The following is a 17,057-nucleotide window of genomic DNA, read 5'->3' as shown; positions in this document are numbered from 1 at the left end:
GGGATCTCTATTATCAAGATGTGGAGTGGGGAAGGGATGTTCAGGAAGAATTGCCCAGAGGAGATGACACCAGAGCTGAGGAAGGGAGATTGTGTTTCAGAAGGACGTTGCAGGTAGAGAAGTTAGTGAGTGCAAGGTGCACAGGGGCATGGGAAGTATTCCAGTAAGGCAAACCTACTTGTATTAAACGTTAGAAATAATATCAACAATACTAATTCAGGCAAATGTTTCTATGCCAGGCACTGTTCTAAAGCATTTACAAGTCTGTGAGGCAGAGACTATTATTATTTTCATTTTACTATTGGAATACTAAGGTTTGGAGGAATTAAGCAACTTTTCTGAGATCAGAGAGCCAGTAAACGGCAGAGCTTTAATTAAAACCTTGGCAGTGTCTTTGAAACCCACAAACTGCCTCTCTAATACATTACTGTAGGAGTCTTAACTACTTAAGTAAGGTGGTATCAGTGTGGTTGAAGATAAATGAACTATTTAAAAGATAATAATGAGGTAAGGATCAGCAGAGCTTGGAACACTGTCTAGTCTTGGATATTGAGGATGGAATTGATACTCAGCCAACTTCCAAGTTTCTTTGATGTTATTGTGCGGTTTTGCCATTGCTCAAGACAGAAGAGCCTTGGCTTTCTCAATGTTGATCACTCTTGTGTTACGAATTCTACACTTTGCATAATCCTCTATTTCATTTCGTCGTTTTCCCCTAAGGTCTGAGGCAGAGCTGGAGGATGCATACACCAACTCAACTCTCGGCCTCAGTTTTCACATCTGTAAAATACCTTCAACTATCATAGTTCCAAACTTGGTTGTGCCTTAAAAAGCTCAGTAGGTAAGCCTTAAAAAATGCAGATTCCTCACCCCATCTCCGAGATTCTAATTGGGTAGTTTTAGGATAGGACTTTTCTCCCCAAAACTTTCCCAAATGATGCATCCAGGTTTTTGGTGACTACCTCGGTCCTTTCTAGTTCACAAGGTCTGGTCCACGATTCCGTGAGGGCCCCGCCCCCTCCCCGCGTCTAGCCCCGCCCCAGACCCTTCGCGGTCTTCCTCCCCCCTCCACCCCATAGACTTGGTCTCGTCTCCTCTCCCCTCCTTCGGTGGCAGCACCGGTCTCGCCCAGCTCCGCCTTTCCTAGCCCCGCCCAGTCTCGCAGGATGGCTGCGGTGCTGTTGGGCCCGGAGCCTTGGAACCGCGTGAGAATCCCTAAGGCGGGGAGCAGCACCACAGTGACAGTACAGGACCCTAGCGAGTCCTTGGGTGAGTGAGGAACCCTGCGAAACGACCGACGTTTTGGGGGTGGTGTCAGGCCCGGGCGGCGCACGTGCGCGGAGGGCGGGACTTCCGGGGCTGGGGGCGCTGGGATGGAGTGCTGGTTCCTTAGAGCGAGTGCTGGGCTTGGAGTTTTCTCTGGAGTCTAGGACGGCTTGTGGTTCTGCAGCCGCTTCGTGACCAGCTGTGGCTACCGCAGGGCCGGGCTGGAGCTAGCCAGCCCCAAGGCCCAGCCCTGTGCGAAAGGGGAGGAGAGAGGCGGACGCGGCTAGGGTCACGGAAAAGTGCTGCGTGGGAACCCTGTGCTCACTCTCAAGGGCCACCAGGAGCCCGCTTTACCTTCCGTCAGTTTCCGACCTCTGCCTGGGAGCGGCCGGAGGGGGCCTCTTAGGCACTCTGGACTTAAACCGCGATCTTTCTGGGCCTCTGATTTCTCGTTTGTAAATGGGACTAGTCCTCCCTACCCATCACCCCTTGTTGGGAGCATCTAGTGATGCTCATCTTTGTGTTCTTTTTTTATTAGTAGTATTCAACAAGTTGCGATGTATAATTACAAGTCAATCTAGATTTTCTGAGGTAGCTTTAAATATTCTTTAAATTTCAAATATTCTGCTCTGTGATCAGAACTCTGTGTGATTCTAGTTCATGATTATATGCCCGGAAACTAGTACAGTACCTGGCACACAGTAGGTACTCAAGCAATGCGTGCAAAATGAACGATTTCATAATAGTCTTTGGCAGACCGTGTGCTCTGCTATTGGTTTTTAAATTATAGTCACTGACTATATTTAGAATAGACATTAACAGGCATTTATTTTCGACCACAGAAGTTTAAAATTTAATATGCAAACATCAATATTTATGGTTAAAAACAAACTTGGAAAAAGTACCTGGTAGAATATGTAATAGCATATGAGTTTAACATTTTCTTTTGAATTTTCAATTATAGTTGACATGCTATATTAGTTCCAGGTGTACCATAAATGACTAGACATTTATGCAACTTATGAAGTGATCACACCCCATAGTCTAGTAGAGGGGAGAGTGCTCTTAAAGTGTTTTACCAGTATATGATGTTGTTGACATTTTTAGGCAGTAGAGCGTAGTAGCCAGATTGCCTAAGTGTGAATTATGTCTTTGTGCTGGGAATTGTCATTGTCTAACCCAGTGATTTTCAACCTTTTTCATCTGGCACACATAAACTAATTACAGAAAGTCTGTGGCACACTAACAGTATATATTTATTGCTGATCTGGCAAAAATAGGTATAATTTTGATTTATTCGTACTGGACAGCTATTGTTTTGGCTTTTGTTATTTTTTTTTAATTTAATTGTATAAGGGAAGAGAGGTCAGTGCCCATGACTAAATTGTCAGGTATTACATGTTTTAAGATTTCTTGCTCCAAGGATGTGGAGAAAAGGGAACTCTGGTACACTATTGGTGTGAATGCAGACTGGTGCAGCCACTATGGAAAAACAGTATGGAGTTTCCTCAGAAAATTAAAAATGGACTTGCATTTTGACCCAGCAATTCCACTTCTGGGAATATATCCTAAGAATCCTGAAACATCAGTACAAAAGAATATAGGCACTGCTATGTTCATAGTCAGTTGGGCACTGACCTCTTTTGCCTTAGATTGTCAAATAAAAAAATAAAAAGCCAACACAACAATAGCTGTCTGGCACAAATGAATCAAAATTACATCTATTTTTGTCAGATCCACACAAAATATATTTTTTGGTGTGCTAATTTTACTAATTAGTTTATGTGTGCCATGAGATGAAAAAAGTTGAAAATGGCTGCTTTAAAACAAAAAAGGAAAGATGCTTTTTTCAGTGTATTTTTCTATAATACATTAAGCCTTATTAAAGTTCTCTGCTTTAGACCTTTGCATTGCAGCTGTAATCAAAGAGTGCTCTCTGGTTACACTGTCACTGAAGAGCCAGACCTTAGATGCAGAAGCAGGTGTGTTATGTGCGGTCCTTTACAGCAATCACTACAGAATGGGCCGCCACAAGCCTCACTTGGCCCTGAAACAGGTAAGAAGCCTTGAGCTTGAGACTCAACATGTTTACTTGATGAAGATGGAGATCACACTACTTAATATTTTGTTATTTATGGGAACTGAGTGAATTACTTGTGACTTATAAGAACTTGAATTCTTTCCCAGTTTTGTTTCAAGTGTGTAATTTTTATGAAAATTTTTTTTCATTTACACAATCTATAATGAGTTATAGTGGCTTTGCCTGTTTCTAGGATATAGTGATTTGATCAAGACAAAGTGTTAAATTAAGAAATAATTTCCTGCCCTGGCTGGTGTAGCTCAGTGGATTCAGTGCTGGCCTGTGAACCAGAGTCACTGGTTCGACTCCCAGTCAGGGCACAGGCCTGAGTTGCGGGCCAGGTCCCCAGGAGGGATCACGTGAGAGGCAGCCACACATTGATGTTTCTCTCCCTCTTTTTCTCACTCCCTTTTCCCTCTCTAAAATAAATAAATAAATAAATAAAATCTTTAAAAAAAAGAAATGATATCCTGGGCATGGTCAAAATCCTAAAAAGAAAGAACCAAGTTGTTTGTTTATTGTGGGACAAGTAATCTAATTGGTAATATATTAGAGTAAAAGGGTATATAACAAGCTGTGTAAAGGGGTTTCATGTAATTTTTGGAATTTAAGACAAAATTGGGCCCTCCACTTTTGGAGCTACACCAAAGACTGCAGCCTCCTAAGCTGGGTTCTTTATATTCTCATCCATTGACTCCTTCTATTCTGTAATATTTCTTGTAGCTTTCTATGTGTCAGACACTGCGTGGTCCTTGGTATACAGGGGAGAAAAACACACAGTCTCTAAACTTACAGACTCATGTTCTCTGATTAAATTTCTACTCCCTTAAGGTAAAAAAAAAGATGATTTCTTCATCAAAGAAAGATTTGGAATCATGGTGTTTCCCTTAGGTTTGTGTTTGGGCAACTTTTATCTCTTTCTGAGTCTTTACCTCCAGATTGAACACATTTCTCCTCCTGGATTCCAAGTTGTGAATAATATCCAGTCAGAAGAATTTGGTATTTCTCTTTCTCTGCTTCTTCCTTTTGTGTAGCTCCTCCGTCTAGTCAATTGATCATTCCAAACTATCTCTGCATCTAGTCCATTCTTTAAGTTCTGGCTGCATCTTTTTTGACCTTGTCAACTTTTAATTGTCTTGCTATTCTAACTGATCTTTCCTTTATCTTCACATATTCTATCTATAAAGCAAATCAGATTAATCATCCTCAAACACAGCTTTGAATTTTAGTGGTTCTCTGTTGCCTTGTGAATAAAGACCAAATGTCTTAGTTTTGGCTTACAAGATCCTCCATGGTCTGTCCACTTCAGTTTTCCTAGTTCTCTCTTGCCTTCAGCTGTTTTACACTCCAGGCAACCTGAATTCTTCATGAGTCTTCACCTTGTTTTTTCCCTCACCTGAGCCTTTGCTTACCTGGCCCTGTGTATTTGGTCTCCCCATCGCTCTCTGTTAAAGGCCTTCTCCTTTTCTAAGTCCCATTTCAAGCCTTCCCAGGAGTGATAACTTCTTCCCAATGGGTTACATGAGTGTTTATCATGGTAATCTCATTTTAAGTTGCATTCTTTTGATTAGTGAAGTTGAACTCCTTCTGTTTTTGTGATTCTTGGTTGTCTGGGCCCCCCATTTGTGCTTGCCTTACTGCATTTGCATAGTCTGTGTTGCAGTACAGGTATCTGTACATGTTTTATGTTCTCCTCCATCCCTTAGAACAGGGAACATGCCTCCTGCTGCTGCTGCAACTCCTATTACTACCTATTACTATTACTGCTACTGCCTTACATCTGCTTAACATTTCAGTTTACAAAGAACTTCCATCTACGTTAGGTTTCTTTTTTCTACCTTCAAAAGCTAGATACCGCAGTTAGCTTCACTCTGATGTTCCCCCAGTGAAGCATAGAAAACAGTCTTAATTCTTCTTCTGTGTTACAGTACTTAAGAGTATATAAAGACTGTTCTCATGGTCCTCCACATTCTCTCTTCCTTGCTAAACTCAAAAACCTGCCCCCTCCCCTTTTTTCAACCATAGTTTTTTGAACCATGTTTCCCAGTAGCTTTATGGTCTTGGTTTGTCAATGCTCTCTCAGAGCATGGTGTCCAGAATTAAAAAATGATCAAGAGCTGACCCCAGAGAATTTAGGGATTGTTGCCTCCATCGCTCGGGAAACCATCCTGTCAAGAGAGAACCCGTGACTTGGATGGAGTTTTTAGTAGCGCATGTGCAGCTCTGATAAGACACTGCCTCTGCCCGCATCAGTGGCCATCCAGATCCTGACATTCTTCAGTCTGGATGCCGCCCCACGCGTGCCCTTTGTGTGGGATTGTGTGAGGACTACGGAAGTCTCACCACGTTTCGCTTAGTGAGTGGTCCTCACCTTTTTTTCCTTTTGGATAAAAAAGTGCTGTTAAGTGCCTTCTCAGTTCTCAGTACCGAGTTACAGCGGTAGATGCAGTAGACGAGATATAGTGCTGTCGTGGAACTTCCAGCTTTGCTGGTCACACCAGTGGCCGCCTCTGTGTTGTACACACATGAATGTGAACTGCTCTTCCCCTTTCAGGTTGAACAATGTTTAAAACGTTTGAAAAACATGAACTTGGAGGGTTCAATTCAAGACCTGTCTGAGTTGTTTTCTTCCAAGTAAGTGGTCCAGTTGCTCTGTGATGGGCTTAGTGGTGGGGACTCCATCTTGCTGTGATCTCCCTTTGGAGTTTTTTCCTGCTTGGTGTTGAGATGTAGCCAATTGTACCTCCGCTCTACAAATTTTGTTTTAATAAGGGGCACCTGGTATTTATGGTGATCTCCCTTTGTTGGCTTGGGGGAGGGACTGGCATGACTTGAAATCTGGGACATAATAAGATTATATTAAAAAGGATTAGTGTCCATAAACTTACAGAGAGTCATTATTGAGTGGAACTAACTCAAATTGTGCTTAACGCAGCTCTGCACTCGAACACTGCTATATAAGTGCTTTATATCTAATAATGAAAGTAATGTACTTTTTTTTTCAAGTGAAAATCAGCCTTTAACAACCGAAGTATGTATCATTCCCAGCCAACCAGTAGTAGAATTGGTGCTGGTGAAGATTTTGGGAGCCTGTAAATTATTACTTCGCTTGATGGACTGTTGCTGCAAGACATTTCTGTATCCTTGAGTCAACTGAAGTGCTGTACCATCTTCTCAGTGGGAATTGTGTGGATAACTTTAGTAGTATTTCTGTTTGAAAGCTTGGGTTGGGGTCTGTAGGAGTTATAACCAATGGGAGTTATTATTATTTTTTAATTCTTACCTGAGGGTAAGTTTTATTGATTTTAGAGAGAGGAAAGGGAGGGGGAGAGAGGGAGAGAGACATTGATGTCTCACATCACTTGGTTGCCTCCTGTATGTACCCACAACGTAGGCATGTGCCCCGACCAGGAATCAAACCTGCCACCTTCTTGGTGTACAGGACTGTGCCCTACCTACTCAGCCACCTTGCCAGGGCCCTGTGGGGATTCTTAAAATTTTTCTTGTTTTTCCTTTTTGTATTTTATTCAATCTTTATTGTATTTTTTATATTAACTTTTAGTCCCCTTACACCCTGCCGCCCAAGATTCTGCTTCTTTCCCAGGAATTACCTGATACAACCATTGCCAGAGATTACCTTTCTCTAGTATACATTACCCTAAGGGCACTGACAGCTAGAAATTCTTAATCTTAGAAACCAAACCTTAGCAACAAAGAAAAAAAGCAAATTAAAAAAAGGAGAAAAAAAGTGAAAATAAAAAACCCACAGAAATGAAACTAAACCATAGAAACTAAATTTAATAATGACAGCTCTAGCGGATTGTATATTACTTTATTTTTGAATTTCCATGAGTTAAATAGAACATGTTTTAAGGCATTACCACATTTTTAGGACTGTAAGACACACCAAGGTTTTAGAGGAAGAAAATAGGAAGAAAAATTTTGAAGCAAAAAATGTGGTAATATATTTATTTAATAACCTGTGACCCCACTGCCGCTGCCCCCCCCCCCCCCCCCCCCCCCCCCCCCCCCCCCCCCCCCCCCCGCCAGAGCCAGGTAAGTTACATCCGGACTCTAAGACTCTCATTTTCCTCCCAAACTGGGGTGTGTGTCTTATAGTCCGAAAAACACGGTAATTCTTCAATAACATTCTATTTCCAATCTAGTTCTTTCATAAGTGTAATTTACAAAATTCAGATTACTTTGGTTTTATTTTCCAACTTAATTTAATCCTACAGCTTGACTGTGAAACACCTAGGTTTGCAAGAATTTATTATTTTAAACCTTGTGATGGTTGGATTGGTGAGCAGATTATGGTATGTATGTACACACACGCCTTTGAAATTTTTCATTTCTTTTTTCATTTCTTTAACTCAGCCTGGGTTTCTCATCAGTTTTCAAGTTTGTTTTCCCATGGGATACTGAAGTTGCGGGAGCTCTGTGTCATTTGATCAGAGTTTGTGTGGAGTGGATTTGGAAGCTAAGTGTTGAAGGTTATGTCCAAAGGTTGGGCTTTAAATCTGAAACCTAGCGACTCTTCAGCACTAAACAGTTAAGCAGATGAATTCCTAGGATTAGCAACTGGAAAAATTAAAAAGCGGTTGCCATAATCATACAGCGGCTGACCCATTTTAAATGAAGGTATTCCTTCCTGGGCAGGCTGTATTTCTTCTTTTTGCATGTAGGTTTCTAATTTTTAATGCTCATGACCTTCCTTGTGTGCTCTAGATTTTTTTTTTCCCACCTGAAATACCACTTTTTTTTTTTCCTTTTTCTTAAACACCTTTACTGCTTAATTAACTAGAGCCATTTCTGTGTCTTGCAAACAAGAACTGTGAGTGATGCAGAGCCACTTTTGCTTCAGGACTGGAATGCGTAGGGTCTGGAAAGACACCACTGCTTCTTGAGGTGTAGTTAGTTCGTGTAAAGAACACTGGCACTGGCTGCAAACCAGAGACCTTCGCTTGCATGCTCAGTATATACAACTGGACTCGGAATCTGCCCGTATTTGTAAAGATACCAGTTTTTGGCCATTTTAGACAGTTGGGATGGTTATCTCTAGTTTGAATTAAAACTAAAAACAAACAATTGTTTTGAGATTAAGACTTTGCTTTGCTATCTTTCTTTACCTATATATCTTAAGTACAATTTCCAGTACTGTTTTTTATTCTGCTTATTCTTAGAGGTAACTGTGTTAAAATTAAACATTATTTTCAATGTCAACCATTCATTTTTCTTTTCAATAACAAAAATAACTTAAGTTTTGCTGATTACAATGATACATGCTTATTTTAAGAAGTTTGAGAAACTAGGAAAAAATGTGAATAACCTGAAAACTACCTCAAATCTCAACATCTAGATAAAACCAAAGTTAGGATTTTGCAACACATCCTCTGGGACAGCTTTCTGTCTAGTACTTCAGTTTTAAGTAACACTTTCTTTTGTACTTGGGTTTTTCTGTGAAGGCTACATTTATCTTGCTATTAGCAAATATGTGCTGTAGTTCTTTCTTTTTAATCTGTAGTGGCAGATTGAAAGGCATTTATCTGCAGTTTTGAATTGTGGTTATTATATAATCTGCAAAATTTACTGTTAATTCATGAGCTCCTATTTCTTTCTCTAGGGTTCTCTATAAAGGTGTTTTAAAAAGGCTGATTTCTTTATATGGGCCATTGTTTGGATTGCTTCAAGAGGTCTCTAGGATTCAACCATTGCCTTACTTCAAAGATTTTATCTTTCCTTCTGATATTATTGAATTTTTAGGACAGCCCTATTTTGAGGTCTTTAAGAAAAATATTCCTGCAGCTTTTGCAGATAAAGGAGTAACTAAATTGCTAAATAAACTGTTCTTAACAAAAGAGCAATCACTGAGGTGCAGTGAAGAAACTTTACTTACAAGAATTTCCAAAAAAACTAAACAAATGAAGATCAATCTACAGAATAATGTGGATCTTGGAGAGCCAGTAAAGAATAAGAAAAGCCTCAAAGGTAATATGCTTTGATATAACACATACTAAGAAAAAAATAAAACTTGAAATTACAGTATAACCATGGATTGTGTAGAAAGAAATCCTGTACCTTTTAAGTCACATCGATTATTTTCAGAGAGATATGGTAATACGCATGTGTGTTTTCTAAGCTTGAACATTTAAAGTTGTTTGTTTCTGTTGTTGTCCATGGTTTGCTTGCTTCCTTTATTTCCTTTGTAATATTTGGCAAGAATATCATCATGCACTCAATAATTTGTTGGTTTGAAAATAGTGTGCCTAAGTTTTTGTATTTGATCTTTCCATCTCCATAGAAAAGTCATCTGGATTCGATGTGAGGGCTTTCTGCAAACAGCTGAAGCACAAAGCTATTCAGGTTTGCCTTTATTTATTTTTAAAATTTTATTGTTGTTCAAGTACAGTTGTCTGCATTCCCCTCCCCCCACCTCCTCTTCTTCCAACCCATCCTCACCTTTCTCCCCTGATTCTACCCATGCTTGGTTATATCTATGTGTCCTTTATAGTTGTTTCTGAAATCCCGTCCCCCCTTTCCCCTCCTTTTGGCTGATATCAAGTGTAGTATCTATCTATCAGTTTTGGCTTATTTTAATACAGCTTTTGATTTCTGCTAATTTATAGAGTAGATGCCACTTACTTTTTTATTATAGTCCTAAGGAAGCTTGATATCGTGGTAGTTCTGTCTGTGTTTCTGAATGGAAGTACTGCAAGGGATTTTAGTGCATCCAGTTATTCAGTTAATAGAATCCTTCAGAAATATTTTATTAAAAGTTTTGCTACAATTTTGAAGTGACTCTAGGATCCATCATAGGTGAGATTGTACTGTAGCTTAAGAGTATGGGCCTCGCAGTGAGAAATGCTTTGAGTCCTGGCCTTGGTCTCTACTAGCTGTGTGACCTCGTGTAAGTTTCTTGACGTGTCCATACCTCTGTTTTCTAATAGTATGTACCTCGTAGGGTTCTGCTAGTGTTCATTACGTGAGTACATGTAATGTGTTCAGCACAGAGTCAGTAGTACAGTAGGGCACATAAGTGGTGCTAGATGTTACTATCTATTTTCAGTGTCATTATCATCATCTTCATCCTTTGTCATGAGGCTTCCATTTCCTTCTTCCTGTCAGGGTTCAAGTTTTAACATGATTCCTCTTCTTAGTCAGTGTCTGTAATATCTGTTTGTTCTGGACCTCACAACAGTAAGTATGTCAGCGTCACTCTTCTTCATCTGGTAACTGCTTGACTTATATTATTACCCTTTGTCTTTTTAAAATTGTTTTTCTCTGGTTTGCTTTATGGGTTATCTCTTCCATTCTATTTAATAATCATTTCTCATAAGTCAGAGTACTTTCTTGGACATTTATTTACAAGGCTTCCAGCTTCCATGTACATTATGTCCCATTCATGAGTTCCAGAGGGAGGAGGAATAACAACAACAGTGGCTAATATGTGCTTATATTGTATTTACTCTTTGCCAGGCATTGTTCCAAACATTTTAGCTCATATCATCCTCACAGGGCTCTCTGAGATAGGTGCTATTACTGTTTCCATATTTCAGGTGAGATAATTGAGGCATAGGGACAAGAAACTTGCTCAGGTTACACAGCAAATACAGGGCAGAGCTGGGATTTGAATGCAGGCAGCTTGGTTCATAGTCTTTGTTCATTACCCTTTGCATCAGGCCCCCAACATAGTTTTGTCAACTGCTTTAAGATTATGGCTCTCTGTGACCCTTGAAACTTCTGTAGTCCATCCACCTATTTCTAGGTTTTGAAGCTGGTTGGTCAGCATCCTTCTTATTCATGACTATTATTGCCAGATTTTTAGCAATTAGCATTAATATGCTTAGTTTGCTCTTAGGTAAGACTTCTTTACCAATCAACAACACAAAGCACTGATAGGTCTCTACTTTCATATTTTTACTACTTTTTCATGTTCTTGAGGGTAAGAAATTTGGAAGAAGGTAAGCTTTGATTGAAGGATGGAAGCACACCTGGTAGGTAGCATATTTTCATAACCAGTGAAAGTTGGCAAAATTCAAAGGACTTGATACAGAGATGGATTGAAGAGACAAAGGTGCCCCATGAAAAGATGGTTGAATTAGAAGTGGAAATGGGGCCCAGTTAAGCATTTTTAAAATATGTCGAGCAATCATCCTGTCTTCATGTGTTTCGGTAGCATTTATAACCCGTCGTTCAGGAGGGTGACTGAGGGTGCAGAAGTGAATGAGAACAACTTGGGGTCGTCCGGTAGTGCAGAGGGAAAGGACTCTTCAGTGATTTTTCCCCCCATCAGATAGCTTTGACCAGTATTTAATTATGTGGGGTTTTATTCTTATGTGTGGGTAAAAGAAATATGTTAGGATATTTATTTTGTTTCCTGTGTATAATTGAATTCAGCTGTGGATGGGATCTACTGCAGCACAGCGAGGGGGAGTCATCTTGTGTCAGGAGCAGTGGATACCAAGTTAGGTCTTTTAAGACAAAAAGGAAAGTACAGTGAACTAAAAAAAGTTTTTCTTTAAAGACAAATTTTCAAATTTTGATAAACTGTAAGTCAATTTCTCTCCCTTGTCATATATTTATAACAAATCATGTTTTTTTTCACCTTTCCGTTTTTCAGGAGGCCAGCTCTGAGCTTAAATGTCCTCAGCCCCACCTAAAGGCCACCAAACATTCTTCTCAGAAAGTGATAGGAACTCCTTGTGCCGAAAGTTTTGTGCAAAGATTGCAAGAGGCTGAGACTTTCATACAACTTTCTGAAGAAATCCAAATGGCGATTTTATGGTGCAGGAGCAAAAAACTCAAGGCTCAGGCTTCCTTTCTGGGCAACAAGCTTCTTAAAAGTAACCGCCTTAAACATGTGGAAGCCCAAGGTTATAGGTAGGTATATTACAAAACTTATATTCCTTTTTTCGTTGTCATTTAGAAGAGCATATATATATTTGGGTCAAGTCAGCTTTAAAACGGGACGTCCAATAGCCTGAGGGCAGCTAAAAGGGGGTCTGTGCAAACTGAAGTTTTGTCTGCAGCTTTCGTTGGGCAAAGTTACATCACTGGGAGGAATAGTTAGCTAACTGGATTTATTCATTTATACTCTTCACGGTTCTGTCCATTCACTCAGAAGTATTAGAAGTGTTTGGGGATACAACTGTGTGTAAAACAGAATCCTCAGAAAGTTCTAGCTTGAGTAGGAAAGATGGCCAGTCTGCCCACAGCTTCAGTGCAGCAGGAAGAGTGTGTGAGAGCAGAAGCAGAAGGTGCCTGCCTGCTACAAGGGCGCACACCAGACTCTGAGGTCAGGATCAGGTAACATTTGTTCACAGGAGCTGGACTCTCCCTGTGTTGATTTCTTACCTTCCTGTGAATTCTTCCATTCATTGAACTGCTTAGGGATGCTCATTTGTTTGTGAGCCAGTACACTTGAAATTAAACATGAAATTAGACACTTCAGGGTTTTATTTTTATTGACAAAGTTATAGATGCCCATGATAACAGTATCAGCCACAAATGGCTATAAAGATCCTATTCCACTTTCACAGAGGTAGTCATTCTGAACAGTTTTTAATGTATCCTTTAAGAAATACATGCACCCTGACCAGGGACTAACTGAACTGGCAGCCCAGGCATGTGTCATGACTGGGAATCGAACCCCTCACCTTTGGTTTGTGGGATGATGCTCAGCCAACAGAACCACACCTGCCAGGGTTGCTGGACAGGTATTTACACTGGAATCCTGAGAAGGCCTGTAGTAATCCAAAAGGGATCTTTCTCTTAAGGCAAATGGCCTGAGGTGGAGAGAATTGTTTTGTTCAAAACTGGGTTTAAAGTCAGGGATAAATGAGGCAGAGATGATAAGCGTTACAAGTTAATGAAGATAACAAACTGGTGTTTATTTGGTTAAACCATTATTTTCTTCCTCACAAAAATACAATGCTCTTTCATATTGTCCTCTTCCACTGTTTCAATAATGTATTTGTACATTTTAAATCTACTTAGTGTCCACAGTAACTGGGGTAGACAGTATTATTCCCATTTTATAGAGGAAGTGAAAGATTTTGCTAAGAGTGTTGGAGACCCAGAAATCAATTCAGATCCTCTGATTCTTCTGTTTTCATTTCAGTTGGGAAATACACCTACCCTCTTCCTGCATAAAAATTACCACTTATATTAAGCCAAGGAAAGAATTTGGAAACAGATCATGAATTACCAGCATTGTAATGGGCTTCCACAAAGTTCTGTATTTGTTCAGAAAGGAAGAGGGGGGGGTGTTGGGGTAGGAACTAAAGACCCATGCTAATCTTTTCGAGATCTGTCACAAACAGTGAGGCAGTCTGAAAGGTAACCAGTGTACTTTGTGGCAGTGCACCCTCTTCAGAAGTGAAACACCTAAAATAATCAGCTATTTGAGTTCTGAATTCCCAAAGTTGAAGATGATAAGTGAATCAAGTTGTGTAGCTCAAGGCTGTCAGTTTGTCGTCCCATTCTTATATAAACTCCCTCTTCACTTCTTTTTCCTTGTTTATTTCCTGTTAGAACACAAAGTTCTTTATCTAGAAACGGACTGATGCACCCTCTAGGATTTTTTTTTTTCCTGAGATACATCCTTTCTCCAGTTCCACTCCTGTTAATTACATTATGAACAGATTAGCAATTATCAGGGAAAAGCCCTGGCACTAAATTATGGAGATATCTCACCGTTCAGCTACCTTGCTTGGCAGTTGTAGGAGCTACTTTATTTTGAGGGTAAGGGGGACACATCTGCCTACAACCTGAATGAAAGGAGTTGTGCTGTGAAAATAGATTGGGGTTGAAGCTCCTATTTTCTTGTTTTTCACCATGATTCTGGGGTTTTACATAGGCATGGGACTTACATAAATTGTGTACTTTCTGTTGGAAGTTGGTAAAAAGAAGATAAAGGTGTTTTTTTTTTAGTGTTTTCCTTTGCATCTTAATAATCTCAGATTTTTCCTTTCTCTCTGTTCTTTAAAGTTTGCCCAAGAAACTAGAGTGCATAAAAACATCTATTTGCAACTGTCTTCTTCGTGGCTCAGGTAGCAAAACTTCAAAGCATCATGTGAGACTAAGAAGATCACAGAATAAATTTTCACTGAGACAGAGAAAACCACAGAGAAAGCTGCAGTCGACTCTTCTAAAGGAAATTCAGCAGTCCGCCCAACGGACTCCGCCTTTTACAGTTACCAGCAGACAGAGACTCTCACACTGTACAGGTCATAGAACCGATCTGCTCCCTAACAGTAAGCAACCCTTGAGCAGCACAGTTTCCAACCCTGTCTTACAAACTAAGGAGAAACAAAATTGTGAAAATCTAACAGGGAGGAATGAAAATGAAACCGACTCATGGACAGTGATGCAAGTAAATAAAAATACACCAGGAATCATTAAGGAAACAGATGATATTGATGATATTTTTGCTTTAATGGGAGTTTAGATGCTAAGTGAGACCTGTAAGTGATTACCAAACTAGTTCGGTGTTCGGCTATTTTAAGTGAAACTCCTGAAATCTGCAAAGATCTGAAAGCACCACATGGACTCAGAGAAGAACTGATTTAGTGCAGTATTATACAGCAGATCATTTCGGTTCAATAAACATTTTTAGTAGCTTTGTGTCATTTAAGTCATTTACTACTGAACAGTCAAATCTGACTTTGATTAAATGCTAGCTATTAAGATGAAAAATCAACCATATCCTGCCTTGAAAAGCAGATGTAATTCCTTACCTTCACGAAACTGGTAGGTTCCAGAAAAACTGATTTTATGTCTTACCAGGGAATTAAGACCCAAATAATTAGGTTTGTAAAAACCTACTCTGTGCCTTAAGATAAATGGGGAGTGGTAGTGGGGAGTAGGAAGGAAGCACCTAAAAGGCCCCTCTGACCTTACTGGCTCGGTTATAGCTAAGTCCACTTCTGGACAAGGTCTGTAGCTTCTAATGGTGGTGCTGTCTTGTTGATATATTAGAATTGGTCATCAAAGGAACTCAAAAGTTTGCCACTAAATGTATTACCAGGGACTGGTCATAACCATTATTTCACTATTTATTCACCTAATTCATAGAAGAGCATATTAATATGCTTTTGGAAATTTCCAAGTTTGTGGGATATTTTTGGTTTATTTACAGGGTACAAGTGACTGATTCCAAAAAGTATATAACGTGACTCATGGTTACACATGAAATACGATAGGATAACAAAGTAGAAGTGGGTAGAAAGTTAAATGAAAAAAATAAAAACTAGGAAACACAAAATAGACCCAGGAATGAGGCTAAACAAATTTATAATTTGGGACTGATGCTGTCATTTGATACTTGTAAGTTGCTTGTTCAAGTGTTCTGGGAGGGTGAATCTTACTTATTTTCAAATAATGATGTGAAGTGTGAAGTAATTTTTCAAATGTTCGAGCTTACTAGAAAGGTTAATAAGCTTCTCTGTTAAGTAGGTTGTAGCCTTAAGTTTTATTTATATACAGACATGAAAAAGTAAAACAATGTATTGATATGGGCTGCATCCTTCTTTTTTCTCAGCCATCCTATCATTTTCTTTCCCTCCTGTATCTGGCCTGTTCTTTCCCTGTTTTCTGCGTACTTCCCCCTTATCTATACCAGTGGTTCTCAAACTTTAGACAGAATCACCATGTGGGCTGTTTAGAAGGCAGACTCCCAGTCCCTTCTGAAGAGATAAACACAGCCAGGGAATGAAGCCAGAAGTCTGCAATTTTAATTGAGTAAAAAGTGCCCAGGTGATTTTGCCATACAAGAAATAGCCTGAAATGTAGTTGGATAAACACTGGTTTAGCTGCCTTTTCCCAAGATGGAACACTCTGATTTGAGTTCTTAATCTTGAATGACTTTTCATGGTTTATGTTTCTCCTCGCTTCCTACCAAGTGGTAGTAGCTACTAAGTGCCTTCAAACATGGGCAATACCAAGGAGATCGTCAGCTTCTAAGAATCTTAAGACTTAAGGTCCAGTCTTGATTCTGCTTTTATTTGTACATGACTCCACTGAGCCAGTGTTTCCCAGGGCTTAGATTCCTTCATCTGAAGTGGCCAAAAATCAGACTTTTACAATTTGAAACGATCCCGCATTGGAAAAACCAGAGTGGTTTAGTGAGTTGTCTAGGGAGGTAAAACTATAAAGCCCTGACTAGACTAAAGGCTAGCATTTTTTTCTGTTTCATTAATGTTCCCTTGGGGTAAGTTTTTTCATCTCCTTTTCTCATTTTGTGCCCTTACAATTCTGGGAAAAATAGTAAAAAGCTTCACATGATGTGTCTACAAAATGATAATTTATGTATTTGTAAGGAATGTAGTACTCTATATGAGTTAATTTTCCAAGCAATTTAAATGCACATTTTAAATTTTTAAAAGTGAAGGGTAAAATAAAACCGTAACTTACCTAGTAAGTTAGATCAGAAGTTAGTGTCATTGTAGTGAATACCAATTTAATCACGTCTGCTGGCATTAGAAGACTTAAGGCATTCATAAGAGACGGGTGGTGAGGCTTTCCAAGTGTCCCGAAATCCTTGACCTTCCTACTTCAGATGCTGCCATGGCAACCTATTTGGAATAGGACTGGCAACTGTACCTTGCCTCCTGCTCCAGGGACCTCTCACTTCCTGCCTCCTGGCTTTTGACCAGCTGCAGAAACTGCTTGACACCTGGGCACATATGACTTGAAAGAGGTGTGGGGTCAC

General features: G+C 39.7%; 1 protein-coding gene across 1 annotated transcript; it reads left to right on the top strand.

Annotated features, from left to right (window-relative positions):
- The first annotated feature begins 1,122 nt into the window (after nucleotides 1-1,122).
- Nucleotides 1,123-15,861, top strand: RMP64 (ribonuclease MRP subunit p64). The gene is made up of 9 exons (XM_037057375.1): nucleotides 1,123-1,269; nucleotides 3,168-3,322; nucleotides 5,901-5,980; nucleotides 6,353-6,484; nucleotides 7,585-7,662; nucleotides 8,970-9,334; nucleotides 9,648-9,709; nucleotides 11,967-12,226; nucleotides 14,336-15,861. Exons 1-9 carry the CDS (start codon nucleotides 1,167-1,169, stop codon nucleotides 14,793-14,795), a joined length of 1,695 nt encoding a protein of 564 aa, XP_036913270.1. The 5' UTR covers nucleotides 1,123-1,166; the 3' UTR covers nucleotides 14,796-15,861.
- Nucleotides 15,862-17,057: the final 1,196 nt, after the last annotated feature.

The sequence above is a fragment of the Sturnira hondurensis genome, unplaced genomic scaffold, assembly GCF_014824575.4.
Source record: "Sturnira hondurensis isolate 20B ecotype Veracruz unplaced genomic scaffold, ASM1482457v3 Scaffold0009719, whole genome shotgun sequence".
Taxonomy (NCBI): Eukaryota; Metazoa; Chordata; class Mammalia; order Chiroptera; family Phyllostomidae; genus Sturnira; species Sturnira hondurensis.
Note: the sequence above shows the minus strand (reverse complement) of the source record. Positions and strands in the feature narration are given on the sequence as shown.